The sequence below is a fragment of the Staurois parvus genome, unplaced genomic scaffold (assembly GCF_062004578.1).
Source record: "Staurois parvus isolate SC_StPar_1 unplaced genomic scaffold, SC_StPar_1.0 ptg000384l, whole genome shotgun sequence".
In the NCBI taxonomy this organism is placed as follows: domain Eukaryota; kingdom Metazoa; phylum Chordata; class Amphibia; order Anura; family Ranidae; genus Staurois; species Staurois parvus.
Window position 1 is genome coordinate 539,863 of NW_028318180.1, and position 15,983 is coordinate 555,845.

The 15,983-nt window shown below is 43.3% G+C and overlaps 1 protein-coding gene across 1 annotated transcript in view; it reads right to left on the reverse strand.

The window, feature by feature from the left end:
* Nucleotides 1-15,983, reverse strand: part of LOC149455903 (complement factor H-like) — a 746,405-nt gene that overhangs the window by 212,050 nt on the left and 518,372 nt on the right. The window contains exons 13-14 of the mRNA XM_089685749.1: nt 11,477-11,659; nt 8,163-8,345 (exon numbers count right to left, since the gene is read on the reverse strand). Of these exons, the coding sequence (XP_089541875.1) occupies nt 8,163-8,345; nt 11,477-11,659 (366 nt within the window). The remainder of the gene's footprint in view (nt 1-8,162; nt 8,346-11,476; nt 11,660-15,983) is intronic.

A 15,983-nucleotide genomic window follows, 5' to 3' on the forward strand; every position in this document is an offset into this window, starting at 1 on the left:
TAAGCATTCTTAATCGTGATTCGATTGAGACCCCTAAAATCAATGCAAGGACGCAACTCACCGCCCTTCTTTTTCACGAAGAAAAAGCCAGCTCATGCTGGAGAAGTAGACTTGCGAATGTGCCCCCCGGGAAAGCGCATCCGCAACGTACTCCTTCATGGCCTGATTCTCCACAACCGAAAGAGGATACACCCTGCCACGCGGAGGAGTGGCACCGGGTTGTAAGGTTATGGCACAATTGGACGATGAGGAGGCAGAGCACCGGCGCGCACCTTGTCAAACACGTACAGGTACTCCCCATAGTGAGTGGGCAACACAGAGTCCGAGGAGGCACACAACACCTTAACAGGTCCACGGATGCAACCGGCCCCACACTGTGGAGACCATGAGAGAATCTCGTCCGACCGCCAATCAAAGGTCGGATTGTGCTTCTGAAGCCAGGGATATCCCAAAACCACGGAGTAGTGTGGGGAAGAAATGACCTGGAAACAGGCCAACTCCCTGTGAACAGCCCCAATAGCTACTTCAACCGGCAGGGTCTAGTGGGTAACCTGCGGTGGTTGCAGGGGCCTGCCATCTATCGCCTCGAGGACCAATGGAGTAACTTGAGCCTGCAGAGGAATGGAGTACTGGGCAGCAAACGAACTATCCATAAACAACCCGCCAGCATCAGAGTCTACCAATGCTTGGGCTGTCACCCAGCCTTCCGCCCAAGAAAGGACAACGGTGATTAGCGGTTTATCTTTGCGGGAAACCGGGGACGAGGAAGCTCCACCCAAGATCTGCCCCCGACAGGATCTCAAGTGCGAGCGTTTCCCGGACGGACCGTACAGGACTGCCGAAAATGCCCACCGAGATCACAGTACAGGCAGCGACCCTCCCGACCCAAGGCCCGCTCCCCCTCGGAAAGGCGAGCAAACCCCAGCTGCATGGGCTCACTGCCAGACAAGCCATCCCCAGGAGGCGTGGGAGGAAGGGGTGGGACAGAAATTGTAGGCGCCAATCGGTTAGGAGGCCTCCGCAGACGCTCCTTAAGTGAAGGCCTCTCCCTGAGCCTGGTGTCAATCAGGATTAGGAAGGAAATGAGTGCTTCGAGCTCCACAGGCAGTTCTTTGGCTGCAATCTCGTCCTTCAATGCATCCGAGAGACCATGAGAGAAAGCAGCCACCAGAGCCTCATTGTTCCAACCCACCTCTGACGCCAGGGTACGAAATTCTATGGCGTAACGGCAACGGTTCGTGAACCCTGATGCATGGATATGTGCAGCTTAGCAGCAGAGGCGGAGCGAGCAGGCACATCAAATACCGTTCGGAAGGAGGCAACAAAACCGGCAAACTCGTGAATCACAGGGTTATCAGTCTCCCATAAAGGATTTGCCCAAGCCAAGGCCTTGTCCAAGAGCAGCAATATTAGGAAGCCCACCTTTGACCTCTCCGTAGGAAAAGCGTGGGGTATCAATTCAAAATATATGCCCACTTGGTTAAGGAAACCCCGACACTGACTCGGCTCACCCCCAAAGCGCTGTGGAAGGGGGGCTGAACCAGTCATACCTCTGGGCACCGCAGGTGCGGCTGCAAGTGCGGAGGTAGGCGCAACAACCGGAGCAACAGTGGGAGCGACCACAGGAGTGACAACCAGCCTAATAGCACCAGGAGTAAGGTGTGCTGTGCGTGCAAGCAGCGTCTGCAATGCCTGAGTGAACTGACCCAACAAGATATCCTGCTGATCAAGTCTGGCAACCAACATAGGGAGTGAGGGCATACCTGCACCATCAGGATTCATGGCATTCGTGTAGTGTCAGGGAGCAAGGAGCCAGACACACAAGGAGGTGCAATTAAAAGGTAGGTTTATTAATATCAAAATAAGACAAGAGTCTATGCAAGTCCAACAGCAAAAATCGTCACCAGAGCCGGGATCAGGAGCCAGGAAGAATCGTCGCCAGAGCCGGGATCAGGAGCCAGGAAGAATCGTCACCAGAGCCGGGGTCAGAAGCCAGGAGGAGTCTTAACCAAAGCCGAGTCGGTATCCAGGAAAGCAATAAGTATCTAAACAGGAGCTTGCTGCTGTGCAAGAGACAGGACATGAATGCTATGGACAGCTACAAACAGCAGACTTATATGTGATAAGCCGCCACCTCCTGGGGGTGAAGCCGCAGAGGGCTGAAAGCATAAAGGATCCCACAATGCTTTGCAGACACCTAAGATGGATGCCAGCACATGGAGCAGCACAAGCCCTGAGGAAAGGTAGGACCTTGACAGGTCTACCGCTGCTTCTTCCAGATGTTATGGGGGAACAGCCTGAACCTTGTCAAGCGAGACGTGACTTACTCATCCAGGTGGGAGGGTGGCCTAGGTATGGTTAACCCAATAGTTTTTTTCTCTCTGATGTTTATTAAACATAACTTTGGTAGCATGTTGGCAGAGAGGCCGCCTGTATGGGTAGGACTGTTTCGGATCTGATTTAGACCCTTTCTGAGCTGTTGGGAGAGTGGCGGGCTAGTGAAAAGCCTGCGCGTTAAGCATGGTAAGCTCCCGGCTTATGTGGCCCAGAGTCTGAAGTTACTCAGGCGGTGGCATGTGATGGCGGAGGAGGTCAGGTCCTTCCTAGGAGACTCCTGGGTGAGAGGATTGTGGCGACCGCCTTTCGTGCTCCGCTTGCCTTGAAGGATTGCCCAGGTCATATTATGAGGGAGGGTTTAAAATTGATTAATCTGGAACAGATTCCTTTGAAGTTTAGGGACCAGGCCTGGCTCGCTTTCCATGGCAGGCTATGTGAGAGGTAACCTGAAGTACCGTCCTCTGGATGACCGTGGTTGTCCGAGGTTGGAGTGTCAGGGGGAAGTGGAGACTATGGACCACTTCTTGCTTTCGTGTTCTTTCAACGTAGAGGTGTATAAAGAGGTGGGTGGGGCTCTGGGTGTTCCTTTCCTGAGCTGCATGTCTTATGCATAGTGGGTGTATGGAGCATTTGAAAGTCGCCAGGGTTTTTATTTGGACACCCTTTTCCTAGTCAGCTTAGTGGTCCGTTATTACACGTGGAATGCACGGTGTCAGGTCTCAATCCGGCAGAAAGTCCTCCCCGTCCAGGTGGTGGTGTGTGGCATTCTTGGTGAAGTTGGGAAGATTTGGGGTCTTGAGAGAAATGGGGCGGCAAAAGGCCTGGATGCAGGCGTGGAGGAACATCAGGTCGGTTGCTGCCATCTGTTGATCTTGGGTGGTGATTCCTGTCTCTGTTTCTCTTATATCACTCCCTTCGATTTTGGTAAGTATGGTTCTTTTTTACGGAAGGCTGCATTCACTGAAGATCTAAGTTTCTTACCCTTTTTTTTGGGTGGTTTGTAGGATGTAAGGTTTCCCTAAGCTATTCTTAGGAGTTCAGAGTGAGTAGAACTCTGGGCTGAGGGAGTTTGGGGTTGTGTTTAAGAATGGTGTGTATTAGAGGTTGGGACATAAAGGCCCTCTCGTGTAAGTATTGTCCTTTGTATGTAAAATCATTGAAATTGAAATGTTATAATCATGATGGTTTGGGCCATAAAGGCTGATTTTCTCTTTGCTTTCATATGATGATAATAGGCCAGAAAGGCCATTGATGCAAGCCCTGTTCCTGTGTTAATGTTATTTTTTTTCTTGGCTGGTAAAGTTATGTTTTTCTTGCAGGTTATGAACTTTCTATTAGTACAAGCCATAAAGACTGAAATGGTTTTCTTGTTCATAAACCGTAATTTTTTTTTGGGGAAGTTTCCCGTTTATAATCTGAGTCAATATGTTTGGTTTATTCATTGTGAGTTTTGTATAAAATAAGTTTGTTTACTGATTGCAAGTAACAACTTAATAAAAAATCTCCATTCCTGACAACTAGCTTGTCAGGCAATGACTTTCCACCACAAACCCAGCAACTATCAGGGCTGGTAACCTGTGATGCTTTGTAACTAGGGAGCAATGATAATATGAGGCAAGATGATGATATTGATGAACATTGCATAGGATGTCTACGCCTAGATGGTGACTTGTTTTGGCCTTCGGGGGGCTCCTTTTCTCTTGAGGTCCTTGCAGGGCTGTAGGCCACTTGCTCCAAGCAGACTTGACATACTAGCTTGTCAGGCAATGACTTTACACCACAAACAGCAACTATTAGGACTGGTAACGTGGTGTTTTGTAGACGGGGAGCAACAATAATAAGAAAGGTCATAGGCAGGATGATGACCTTGATTAACATTGCCTAGGATGTCTGTGCCTACAGTAGATGGCAACTTGTCTTGGCCTTTAGAGGGCTCTCTTCAACTTAAGGTCCTTGCAGGGCTATTGCTCTTACAATAGCATTGGGACCAGGTGCTCTCTTTTTCTCACTATCTTCACTACTTACCTAATCCCTTTACCTTACAGGTAATGGGCTGTCTGACTGGGCAGCATTCTCCATAGAGACAAGATGAAACAGTTTGAAATGAAACACAGCATGACACAATGATCCCAGAGCAAGCATAGAAAATGAACTTGGGATAGAAAGAGCCCAGGCGAATGCCATAAACATACCTGAAGAAAATGACCACAAAAGCATCCAGCATGCACGATTAGAGAACACCACCAAGCGTTGCCCGAAAATGCCTTAAAGCCATTTAAAACTAGCACCCCTGGCCATTAGTGATGATATCAGTGCTTCAGCATGCTCAGATTGCTGTTGCGGATCCCCGCACCATTTCGGAAAAGAGCAAGCCAGGAAACTGCTTACGGTGGCTGCATCACTTCCTGTCATCCATGCTCAGAGAGTACTTTCACTGCTGCGGCCATCTTGGAAATGGTAAATGCCCACAACACAGACAGGTGCAGGAAAGCACTGACAAACAGAGAATAGAGTAAAGCAAAGGGGAAAATGCTGCCACTTACTCTAAGGCTTGTTTAAGACTTTCTTTGACAGGCCTGACAGGCCTGCACCACCAAAATGGGGCTGCAATCATATAGCTCATTTAGAGGTGGAACAGGAAGGTCTTTCACCCATGAGAGGCTGGACCTGGCTGGGGAAACAAGTAGTAAGGGATGTATGACATAAAAAAACAAATATTGGTGAAACTAAATAAGTACAATGATATAAAAATACATGTAAAGGGACCACACTGTATTGAAAGGTATTGATAACTAGTGCTAAATAATCCCTCCAAAAAATATATAAGTGCCAAGTGCTGAAAGTGCAAAACAGGTCATGCGTTTGCTGACTAGATCATGCCAAAATACAATATATGCACAGTAAACATAATACACAATAACATTGCACACTCTAACTGAAAGTGACAGGTGCTCAGTATGAGTATAAATATTAGTTAAAAGTAAAATCCACAATAAAGTGCAATAACAAAGTGCTTGACATATCATGTGCAAACAAACACCGCTATGTCGGTGCTTCAATTCCTCACTCCAAACATGATGCGTGTTAGCATGCCGCACATGTATATCGTAATCCAAAAGTTACTAAAGTGCCTCCTCACCTTAACCATGCGACCCCTAAGGGCCACAATGCTTTAGGTAATATAACTCCACCAGACTGGGGATCTCTGTAATAATTCTCCTGTAGTACCACTCGATCTCCTCTGCCAGGTCACTTATGCTCTCAGATGGTAATACCCCCGGTATAATCACAAGGCCATAGAGAGGTAGACGAAGAGATCCTCCATAGTGAAATGCCGTTTATTCCATATAGCAGATGAAAACAAGCTGAAAGAGAACACTCACAGTATAGCAGATCTCATACAGCTGGTCTCCCATGTGCTGTGGATGTACTGCAAGGTGCTGGGTGTTCAAAGATGGCGCCTGCCGGAAATGTGTAACTGGAAGTACGTCACTGCGCTCTACGCGTTACTCCACGATGTCATGTTGGTTCATCAGGATCCTATCTAGTCAGCAAACACATGACCTGTTTTGCACTTTATAGTGGATTTTACTTTTAACCAATATTCATACTCATACTGAGCACTTTCCACTTTCAGTTAGAGTGTGCAATGTTATTGTGTATTATGTTTACTGTGCATATATTGTATTTTGGCACGATCTAGTCAGCAAACGCATGACCTGTTTTGCACTTTCAGCACTTGGCACTTATATATTTTTTGGGGGGATTATTTAGCACTAGTTATCAATACCTTTCAATACAGTGTGGTCACTTTACATGTATTTTTATATCATTGTACTTATTTAGTTTTTCATGTGAAGCGCTTTCACCAATATTTGTTTTTTTATGTCATACTTTCTGTGGTATTTGGAATAGGTGATAGCAGCTTGCATATATGTGGGGTTGTGTTTGTTCATACCATTGGAGCGCAGGGGGATTATTTTTATATAGGTAGTAAGGGATACTTTTTGACTCAAGTCCTGATCAGGAGAGGACAAAAAGGAGAAAGCTGTGAGCCAGGTCTGTCTTTGATTTATAGCTAAGCAGTACTATCAGGTTGGGGGGCTGAGCCACAACCCATTGTATGATGCCACCATGCACTAGGAAACCATTCAAGGATCCCGCTATAAATTTCAGAAAGTAAATCAATGCACCTGCCTGCCAAACACTACTCAAAGCTACAAAGTCTCAAAATGCAGGTTAATATGGCTGCCACTTACATAGCACTAAATGTAGTAGCACTTGTCAGTTTTGCAGCAGTACTCTGCAAAACTGACAAGTGCAGCCCAATGCAGGCATTGTTCAGACAACATACTACACTTGCCCTTGAAGTATACCTATGAATACAGAAGTATGGGAGTTGCCTTTAAATGCCTCCTGAAAAGACAAGTTGCCAAGCTCTGTCTGGCTTTAATAATTTTGAGTCAATGGCTTGGAGTTTCCAAATATCCCATATTTATGCTTTTCCAGGTTTGTAATTCAAAATGTGTTGAATTAAAAAAAATCATCATAACAGCATACCTATGATTCTCAAAAAGAGAGGGCCAAAATGAAAGCCCATTTAATTGTCACATATACTGTACATATTACATATTAGACATTGCTGCTCATGCCAGAGGTATAAAATAATTTTAGGACTGTTGTTTTATTTTAACGCTGAATTGATGGGCTATAATGGTTGCTAATGACTCTTACCAGTTATGCGTATCTTAATTTTTCACCATTTTGCAAATACACTTTTTAGCCTAGAAATGTTTTTTTATTAAATGGACACAGTCTGATCGTTTTTATTTGGCCCATTTACAATGGCCCTCTTATTCAATGTGCCCTCCTGTGCATTTACAATGGCCCTCCTGTGCAATGTGCCCTCCTGCGCTCAACTTGAGCCAGTCAATGAATTCCTGCCATTGTACCCAAATTTTACTCTGTATTGGTCAGATATCGCTACATTTATAACTTCTGTAATTCAGGTTCCTTTCCCCCCTGAACCTCGAATCCTATTGAGCCTGTTAATGACTTTGTGGTCTTCTAAATTTAACACCTTTATAGCACACACCCTTATAGCAGCTCACTTAGCACTTGCCAGGAACTGGAAATGCCCTTAGCCTCCAACTCCTTCTGAGACTATTTCCATTCTTAATGACCATTTCCCTACTGAATATACAGTATGTTTACTAAGGTTCATTTCACATTACCCAAGTTTTATTCAAACTGGGATCCCTGGATCATATGTAGACCGTATATGTATTACTCTCATGTTAAAAACTGATCCCAACCTTAAAGGCAAAATATAAGCCTAATCCACACCCTAAAACTCTCATCATTAGCCACTGCCAGTACAAATCCAATAGGAACCTCCTTCCTATGTTTATTTGCACTAATGGTAACATTTATTATCTGTTTCTACCATCGCTTCCACTAGGATTGTGGATTACACCACCCTATTTTTGTTATAATACTTGGGTTGTTTTAACTCTAGCAGCATACTGCAATTTCTGATGTGATTTTGTTTTTGTATTCCTTTCTTTTTGAAATCTTAATAAAGATTTAAACTTTTTAAAAAATGCACCGTTCTGTAAACTAGTGCATGCCAAGCTTCAACATTCACATACAAAATTTAAAAAAGGTACGCTGCATCTAGGAGTAGATATTTGGTGTGTATGTTATCGGATACTGAGTGACTCCAGAATTAAATTGTTGGGAGAATAATATAAAAACAGTACGTGCACCTATCTCAGAAGGCCAAAGTGTGAAAAACTCTCCATAAATACTGAAAATCACCATACCTCGACAGACTGGCTCCTTTTCCCATTCTCCATCTTTACATGTAATTACTTGCTTTCCTTCAAGTTTATAATAATTTGCACACTTATATGTTACAGAAGAGCCTGATTGATAGGTCTTTGCTTTTATTTCTGTGATGTCTCCAGATTGTACTACTGGTGGTGCACCGCAGGTCTGTCCAATTCCTAAAACAAAAAAAGTACAACTCAACTCACACAACCACATATTTGTACACTTTTTTTTTTTTAACTATTTACTATTATTTCTATCATTTTCTATTTTAAAATATATCCAAAGTCAAAAATTGTTTTGGTTTGCTAATGAAAGGAAATTTAATTTTTTGACTTTTTTTTAAATTTGTTTTTGGGGATACGATTTCTTTTTATTGTTTTCCACCTGTTCCCTGCAGTGCCACCCATCAGTGCTGTCCATCAGTGCAGTATCATCAGTGCCAGCTCATCAGTGCCACCTATCAATGCCGCCTCTCAGTGCCTCCTATCAGTGCCCATCAGTGCTGCCTATCCATGTCACCTCATCAGTGCTGCCTATCAGTGCCCTTCAATGCTGCTCATTAGTGCTGCCTATCAGTGCAGCCTCATCAACGCACACAATTGCAAAATTTTATGATAGAAACAAAGAAAACATTTTTTTGTTTAAAGCGCAAAAAATAAAACACCCAGTGGCGATTAATTATCAACAAAAGAAAGCTCTATTTGTGTGAAAAAAATGATAAAAATTTCATATTGTGAAATTTTATATATATTTCATACAGTGTTGCATGACTGCGCAATTGTCATTCAAAGTGCGACAGCGCTGAAAGCTGAAAATTGGTCTGGGCAGGAAGTGCCCAGTAGGCAAGTGGTTAAGCACGGAGCACCTTTTTCTTCACATTTGATTAGGGACTTACATGTATATGTGTTTCTTTTGCACTGCATTGTACTGTATATCAGGGCTTAAAATTTACTAGCCAGGCACAAACCTTACTCTCCACCAGCTGCCCCACCCAAGCTTGTCCAGGTCCACCTCCAACCCCACTCCCTGCCCGTTCCTCCAACCCCGCCCCCAGCTCTGCCCCCAACCACACCCCCTTAAAGCTTATGAAGTTACATTTTTCTTTAGAATAAAGAGTCCAAAATATAAAAAAACTGCAATTATAACATAGCTTTATTATGTAAATTTAAACATAACAGCAATAGCTTAATAGCAATAGGGTGCAATCAAAATATCAAGATTTATAGCTTTAAACCTGTAGTGAACATTTTGTATTTATTTTGTTTATATCCTGCATCTTTAAAAAGAGACTTTAGTAACTAAAGTCTCTTTTAAAAGATGTAAGTTTAGTTTACAGAAGTATAGCATAAGAAAAAGTGCTTATTTTGATGCCAAAAAACATGGAATAATAGTTACTGTAAACATGTATTTTTTATCTCCAGCAGAGACCTTAGAGAAGTGTGGCACCCCCAAGGTGGTGGAGAGTGGGCCTCGTGTCCCACAAGGCGGTGGAGAGCGGGCCTTTGCTTGTGTCCCCCGCGGCAGGGGAGAGCGGACCTCTCCTCGAGTCCCCTGCGGCGGGGGAGAGGGTGTCTCCTCTCAGCAGAGGGGAGCGGACCTCTCCTGCACCTGTCCCCTCAGCGGCACTGCCAGTGTAATGGCGTGCTGAAGAACCCAGAAACCGGAAGTTGGAAACCGGAACTCGGCTTCACAATGAGGCTTGGAGAGCAGGTGCAGCCGCTCCATCATCTGTGCTCGCCGCTCACCACACAAGAATTTCTCCTTGCATTTGGCGGACAACCAAGCGGCTTTTTCAAGCCCTGCTGTATATCATATATTATTTGACGGTATACTGTATGTATTGCAGGTTGTTCAGTTTTGTATATTACACACATTATTTGATGCAGAGGCCAGAGTTCAGGAGTTAGTGGCGCAGAGTTCAGGGTCAGTAGTAAGGGTCCACAGGTCAGGAACAAGGGGATGTAGAGTCCAGAGATTAGGAGTAAGTGGTGCAGAGTTTGGAGGTTAGGAGTAAATGACCGTCTATCTCACAGTACAGCTACACAGCATTCCCCTGCACAGTTTATCACCATCCTTGGACTTGATGGTTTCTGTTGTCTCCAGCGTAAGCTCTCTTCCTCTTTTCCCCAGGTCCAATAGGTGGGGCTAGCAGGACTGTAAATGGCCTCAGCAATAGCCAATACCAGTCCACCTTCCCATGTAAACAAGGACCTACCCCCCAACATTTGACCGGCACCCAATCACCTTGCCAGCACAAGGGCGTGGGGGATCTTTGCTGCAGCTGCAATTGTCACTCGCAGCTGCAGCAAATTTCCCTCAAGAAAGAATGGAATGGTGTTTTCCCATGTGATACAATGTGTAAGGGCACAGTGGGCCCCCTTTCTCCTTGGAGTTCATGTGCACTACACAAATTACACCAACAGCTGATACACCACTGACCAGGAGACATTGGATCTTAGGAACACTGTCACCTGGGGGTTTAAATGAAGAGGTGGAAGTTAATGCCATAAATAAATATATAGAATGAACCTCCTGCGCTACCTGCCTGTGCAATAAAGAAAGGGAGAGCTGCTATTACCTGACTATATGCCGATATAGAAAAATATGTATATTCAAAACAAAATGGTGTAGCGCTATCCCAAAGAATTATATGACTTCATCCACATACATGAATCATAATAAACAGTGTAACCCAGTAATGGTTAAAACAAGTGAAAACATTGAACCACAAATATGTAGTACCACAGAACTGAAGAAACAAAAAGAAAAAAAAAAAAAAAAGCCACGGAGTGACCAGGAAAAATGGTCAGTGTGATATAGTGTACAATGGAAATGTGAATAAAAACCTCCCTTAATATCATAAGGTGTAAATGTGCTCCCAGATGTCTGAAAATGACATCCAATAATGCCTTATAAATATTAATGCAAATTGATAGTGAGAACCAAATCGGGAAGAGTGCTGACCGAGGGAAAAGGTCAGTGATGGAAACACAATAGATAGTGAATGGTTACAAGCCGTCCTGAATGCAGAAGGCTAAAAGTGATAAAAGTGAACTCCCAGATGCCCAAAAGATGGCATCAACATAAGTGACCATAATACCTAAATGCACAAATCAACGTGCAATACTACTATCCGTGTGACCAAAAAGGTCCTAAAATATTTCCCATAAATAATAATGAAGTAATAATAATGTGACACCATACAAAAGTACCAGTATGTTTGAAATGTTTTATGTTGTCTAAGGCAAAAGTAAAATATTATAAGGTCATACAGTTATATAAACTGGAATGAAAAAGCACCTACGTTTGCATTCTGGTCCTTTTGTCCAATTTGAGTCCTCGCAGGTGATAGAATTTGCATTTTGTCCCATCGTATAGCCATCAGCACACTCATAAATTACTCTTTCACCTGCCAAGTATGTGGCCTTCCTTTGTACTACTTTGAATACTGCATTAGGAATTGTTGGTGGGCGTTTACATGAGGAATCTAAAAGTGGCACAAAAACATTATATTTTTTAGCATAATTCAGCCATAAGTAAACAGGAAAAAAAAGCCAAACACATGACAGTGTATTGCGATCTTGATTCTTCATTTAATTTCTATAGCACTTGTAGTCACGATTGCCCACTGCAGCACAGACATTCAGGGAATATAAGATGTAACACTGCCTGGCACATCCATTAACTTCAGAGGTCTGTGTGGAGATTTAATTGATAGGGGAGAGGTGTGGAAACTACACTTTTCTTTCTAACATGACCTATAAGTTGAATACCCAACACGGCTATGCCTTTTCACAATTTATAAGAGAAAACCTTTCCAAATACAAATAAAATTAAACTTACAGAGTAAAAAGTGTCTGTGTGGGTGGGGGAGTATTGTTTTGATGCATCCTTTGATTACTTCATTCTATCTAGCATCTCCACAATAATCTGTGCCAGAATTATGATTACAAAATCATACTGTATGTTATAACTGAAGAGAAAATAACTGTGTTTTGCTAACCAACCTTATTATAACCGTGGTCAATTTAATTTTTTCTAGACAACTGTTATACTGACATTTATAAATAATTAGAATATATAACAATCTGCCAGGTGCTTGGGACTTGTGGAATATGGAAAAGGTTGCAATAAATAAATAGTACAGCAGTCAGTGGTAGTGATAGCAGTAGGATTGGTACCCACAGGGATGACTGGCTTAAACTCTTTATTTATACAATGGTGATGTATTTTGAGCAAAACTAATTTGAGTCAAAACTTGTGGGAGACAAACTTCTTCAGTTGTCTTTTGATTATATCACCTATCACACTAAACTTTTCTTAAAAAGGATGCTGGTGGGAAGGCACAAGATTGGGCCAGTTGAGGCCACAGGTCTAGCGTACATACTGAGTAATCAACTGATACATTTTCTGGGACCACTGGGCAACAGTTTTGTAAGCTCATAACTACCAAGTAAATTGCCACTCTGGAGTCATCACTATGTAGTGAGATGCACATTAACTAGCTTTTTTCCAAGGAGTTGCCTTTTTTCTGAACATTTGTTTGCTGATCTTTGATCAAAAGCTATCTGGAAAACAGGCTCAATATCTTACATACTTGTATTGTCTCCAGCTTAACCACTAAGTGACTGTGGATCAATGATGGCCTAGATCACTGGTTCCCAACCTCAGTCCCCATGTATACGCAACAAGCCATGTTTTGGGAATTTCACTTAGATAAAACAGCTGTCATGAATACCAAGTCATTGACATTGATTTAAAGAACCTATGCAAGGTGAAGGAAATTCTGAAAACATGACTTATTGGGGTACCTGAACACTAGGAACCACTAGCCTAGATCAAGACCCACTGCAATAGGCCTGCATGAAAAAAACAGCAGTGGAGATGCATGGGATCTCCAGTTCTTCTGCCTGTCACAATAGTCCCTTGAGAATGCAAATTTACAGACACAATTTTCTTGGTTTACTTTAACCTTTGCCTTAGGTTTTTTTATTATAAAAATGGCGAGGAAAAAAGAGGTCATGTGACTATCCTTTTTCCTTTCATTTTTCTCAACAGAGGGTGGAGTAAGGTGGAGCCAACCACCGCAGTAACACCCACTCAACAGAGAATTACATTTAGCAGACCTTATGCATATCTAAATTAAAGTGGTATTAATGCTTGTTTTTTTCTATTAAAATAATAAACATGTCATACTTACCTGCTCTGTGCAAGAGAAGCCCCAATCCTCCTTTTTTCAGGTCCCCCCACTGGTGCTCCTTGCCAATCCTCTTCAGCAAGTGTTCCTATAGGAAGTCGCTTCCTATGGGGGCACTTGTGCAGACTTACTCACCTTTAAGTCGACCTGGTAACACTGAGAGTGCATTCCAGATTTCCTAGATTCACAATGTCAGAACCAATAAGCCAACCCGGCAACACTGCAAGGACATTTTCAGATTCGAGTGCATCCTCCAAGCGAGTCACCAGCCCCTTCTGCAAGATTATCCTTCTTCCTGGCTCTCTCCATAAGAGGACCTCGCCTGGATCTTCTCACCTTGGCTCACCTTCTTCCACACCGGGCAGGACAGCCTCCAGATCACTTCAGCATATGTAGGCCCCAATAGGCTTCTGGGTCTAGTCACAGAGCTCCCTCCAGCAGCACTTCTTCAGGACTTAGCCTGAGGCAAAAGAGAGCGAGCATATGGCCTGCCCCAAATATTTATATCCTTGGCAAGCATGCACCCAAGCCATGAACCTCCTTAGTGGGCTAACTGAAAGAAATATAAATATTCATAACTCAGTCTATTGTGCAATCTCATACAATGACCTGTGCTAGCGGTGACACCTAATGGCGACAGTGAGAAATGCACAACCCAGCTCAGCTTAGGGAAAAGCCAGCTATAAACTGTAAAATCCTTTTGAGCTGCCTACAGCCTAGCCCAGTGGTCGGCAAGCCGCGGCTCGCGAGCCACATGCGGCTCTTTACCCACTCTAATGCGGCTCTTCTGTGTGCCGGGCGCCTGCTCCCCTCCCTCCTCTCGGTCGGCCGCTCCCCTGCCTCCTCTCGGTTGGCAGCCCCAAAAGTCCGCGCGGACCTTTTAATCCGGCCCGCGGATGTGGCTGTCAGGATGTGTGTAGGCGGGGCAGCGTGCCGAACGTGAGGGGAGGGGAGCTAGGCTCCTCTCACAGTCCGCCCTGAAGACCCGAACGGCGCGGGAAGACAGCGAGAGGAACGCAAAAGGTAAGTGAATTGACACGGGGGACTTGGCTTACTAGAAGGGGGGGGGGATAGTACTGTGGGGGATGAAATACTATATGAGGGATGAATTACTTTATGAGGGATGAATTACTATATGGGGGGATGAAATACTATATGAGGGATGAAATACTATATGAGGGATGAATTACTATATGAGGGATGAAATACTATATGGGGGGATGAAATACTATATGAGGGATGAATTACTTTATGAGGGATGAATTACTATATGGGGGATGAAATACTATATGGGGGGATGAAATACTATATGGGGGGATGAAATACTATATGGGGGGATGAAATACTATATGAGGGATGAATTACTATATGAGGGATGAATTACTATATGGGGGATGAATTACTATATGAGGGATGAAATACTATATGAGGGATGAATTACTATATGGGGGGATGAAATACTATATGAGGGATGAAATACTATATGAGGGATGAATTACTATATGAGGGATGAAATACTATATGAGGGATGAATTACTATATGAGGGATGAAATACTATATGAGGGATGAATTACTATATGAGGGATGAAATACTATATGAGGGATGAAATACTATATAGGGGGATGAAATACTATATGAGGGATGAATTACTATATGAGGGATGAAATACTATATGAGGGATGAAATACTATATGGGGGGATGAAATACTATATGGGGGGATGAAATACTATATGAGGGATGAAATACTATATGAGGGATGAAATACTATATGAGGGATGAATTACTATATGGGGGATGAAATACTATATGAGGGATGAAATACTATATGAGGGATGAAATACTATACGGGGGATGAAATACTATACGAGGGATGAAATACTATACGGGGGATGAATTGCTATGGGGGATGAATTACTATATGGGGGATGAATTACTATGGGGGATGAATTACTATATGGGGGATGAATTACTATGGGGGATGAATTACTATATGGAGGATGAATTACTATATGGGGGATGAATTACTATGGGGGATGAATTACGATGGGGGATGAATTACTATATGGGGGATGAATTACTATATGGGGGATGAATTACTATGGGGGATGAATTACTATGGGGGATGAATTACACTATGGGGGGTGAATTACTATATGGGGGATGAATTACTATGGGGGATGTATTTTCAGTTTTAAAAATGTGGCTCTCAAAATAAATTTCAATCATGGTTTTGGCGAGATTTGGCTCAGTTGAAAAAAAAGGTTGCCCACCACTGGCCTAGCCAAAAGCTAAATTATCATAGCAGCCCCAGTTTAGGAACAGGGGGCTACATGTCTATGGCAAAAGCATCTGTTCATGACATTTGGGTTGTCTTCTACTTCTTGACTGCACTAGTGTGAACTTTCTTATTGGAACCCAAATAACTTACTGTCCATGTGTTTTTGTTGCAGACTGCAACTGGTATAAACCGGCCCTTAGACTTGGCAGTATGTTTCTAACATCCTTCTTTGATGCATTCCTTTACAGAGAGAGTGACTCATGCACTTCCCACTATTCTGCTGCCCCTTGCTTATTGGGACCTTAACTTTTGTGGTTTTACAGAATCCTCCAT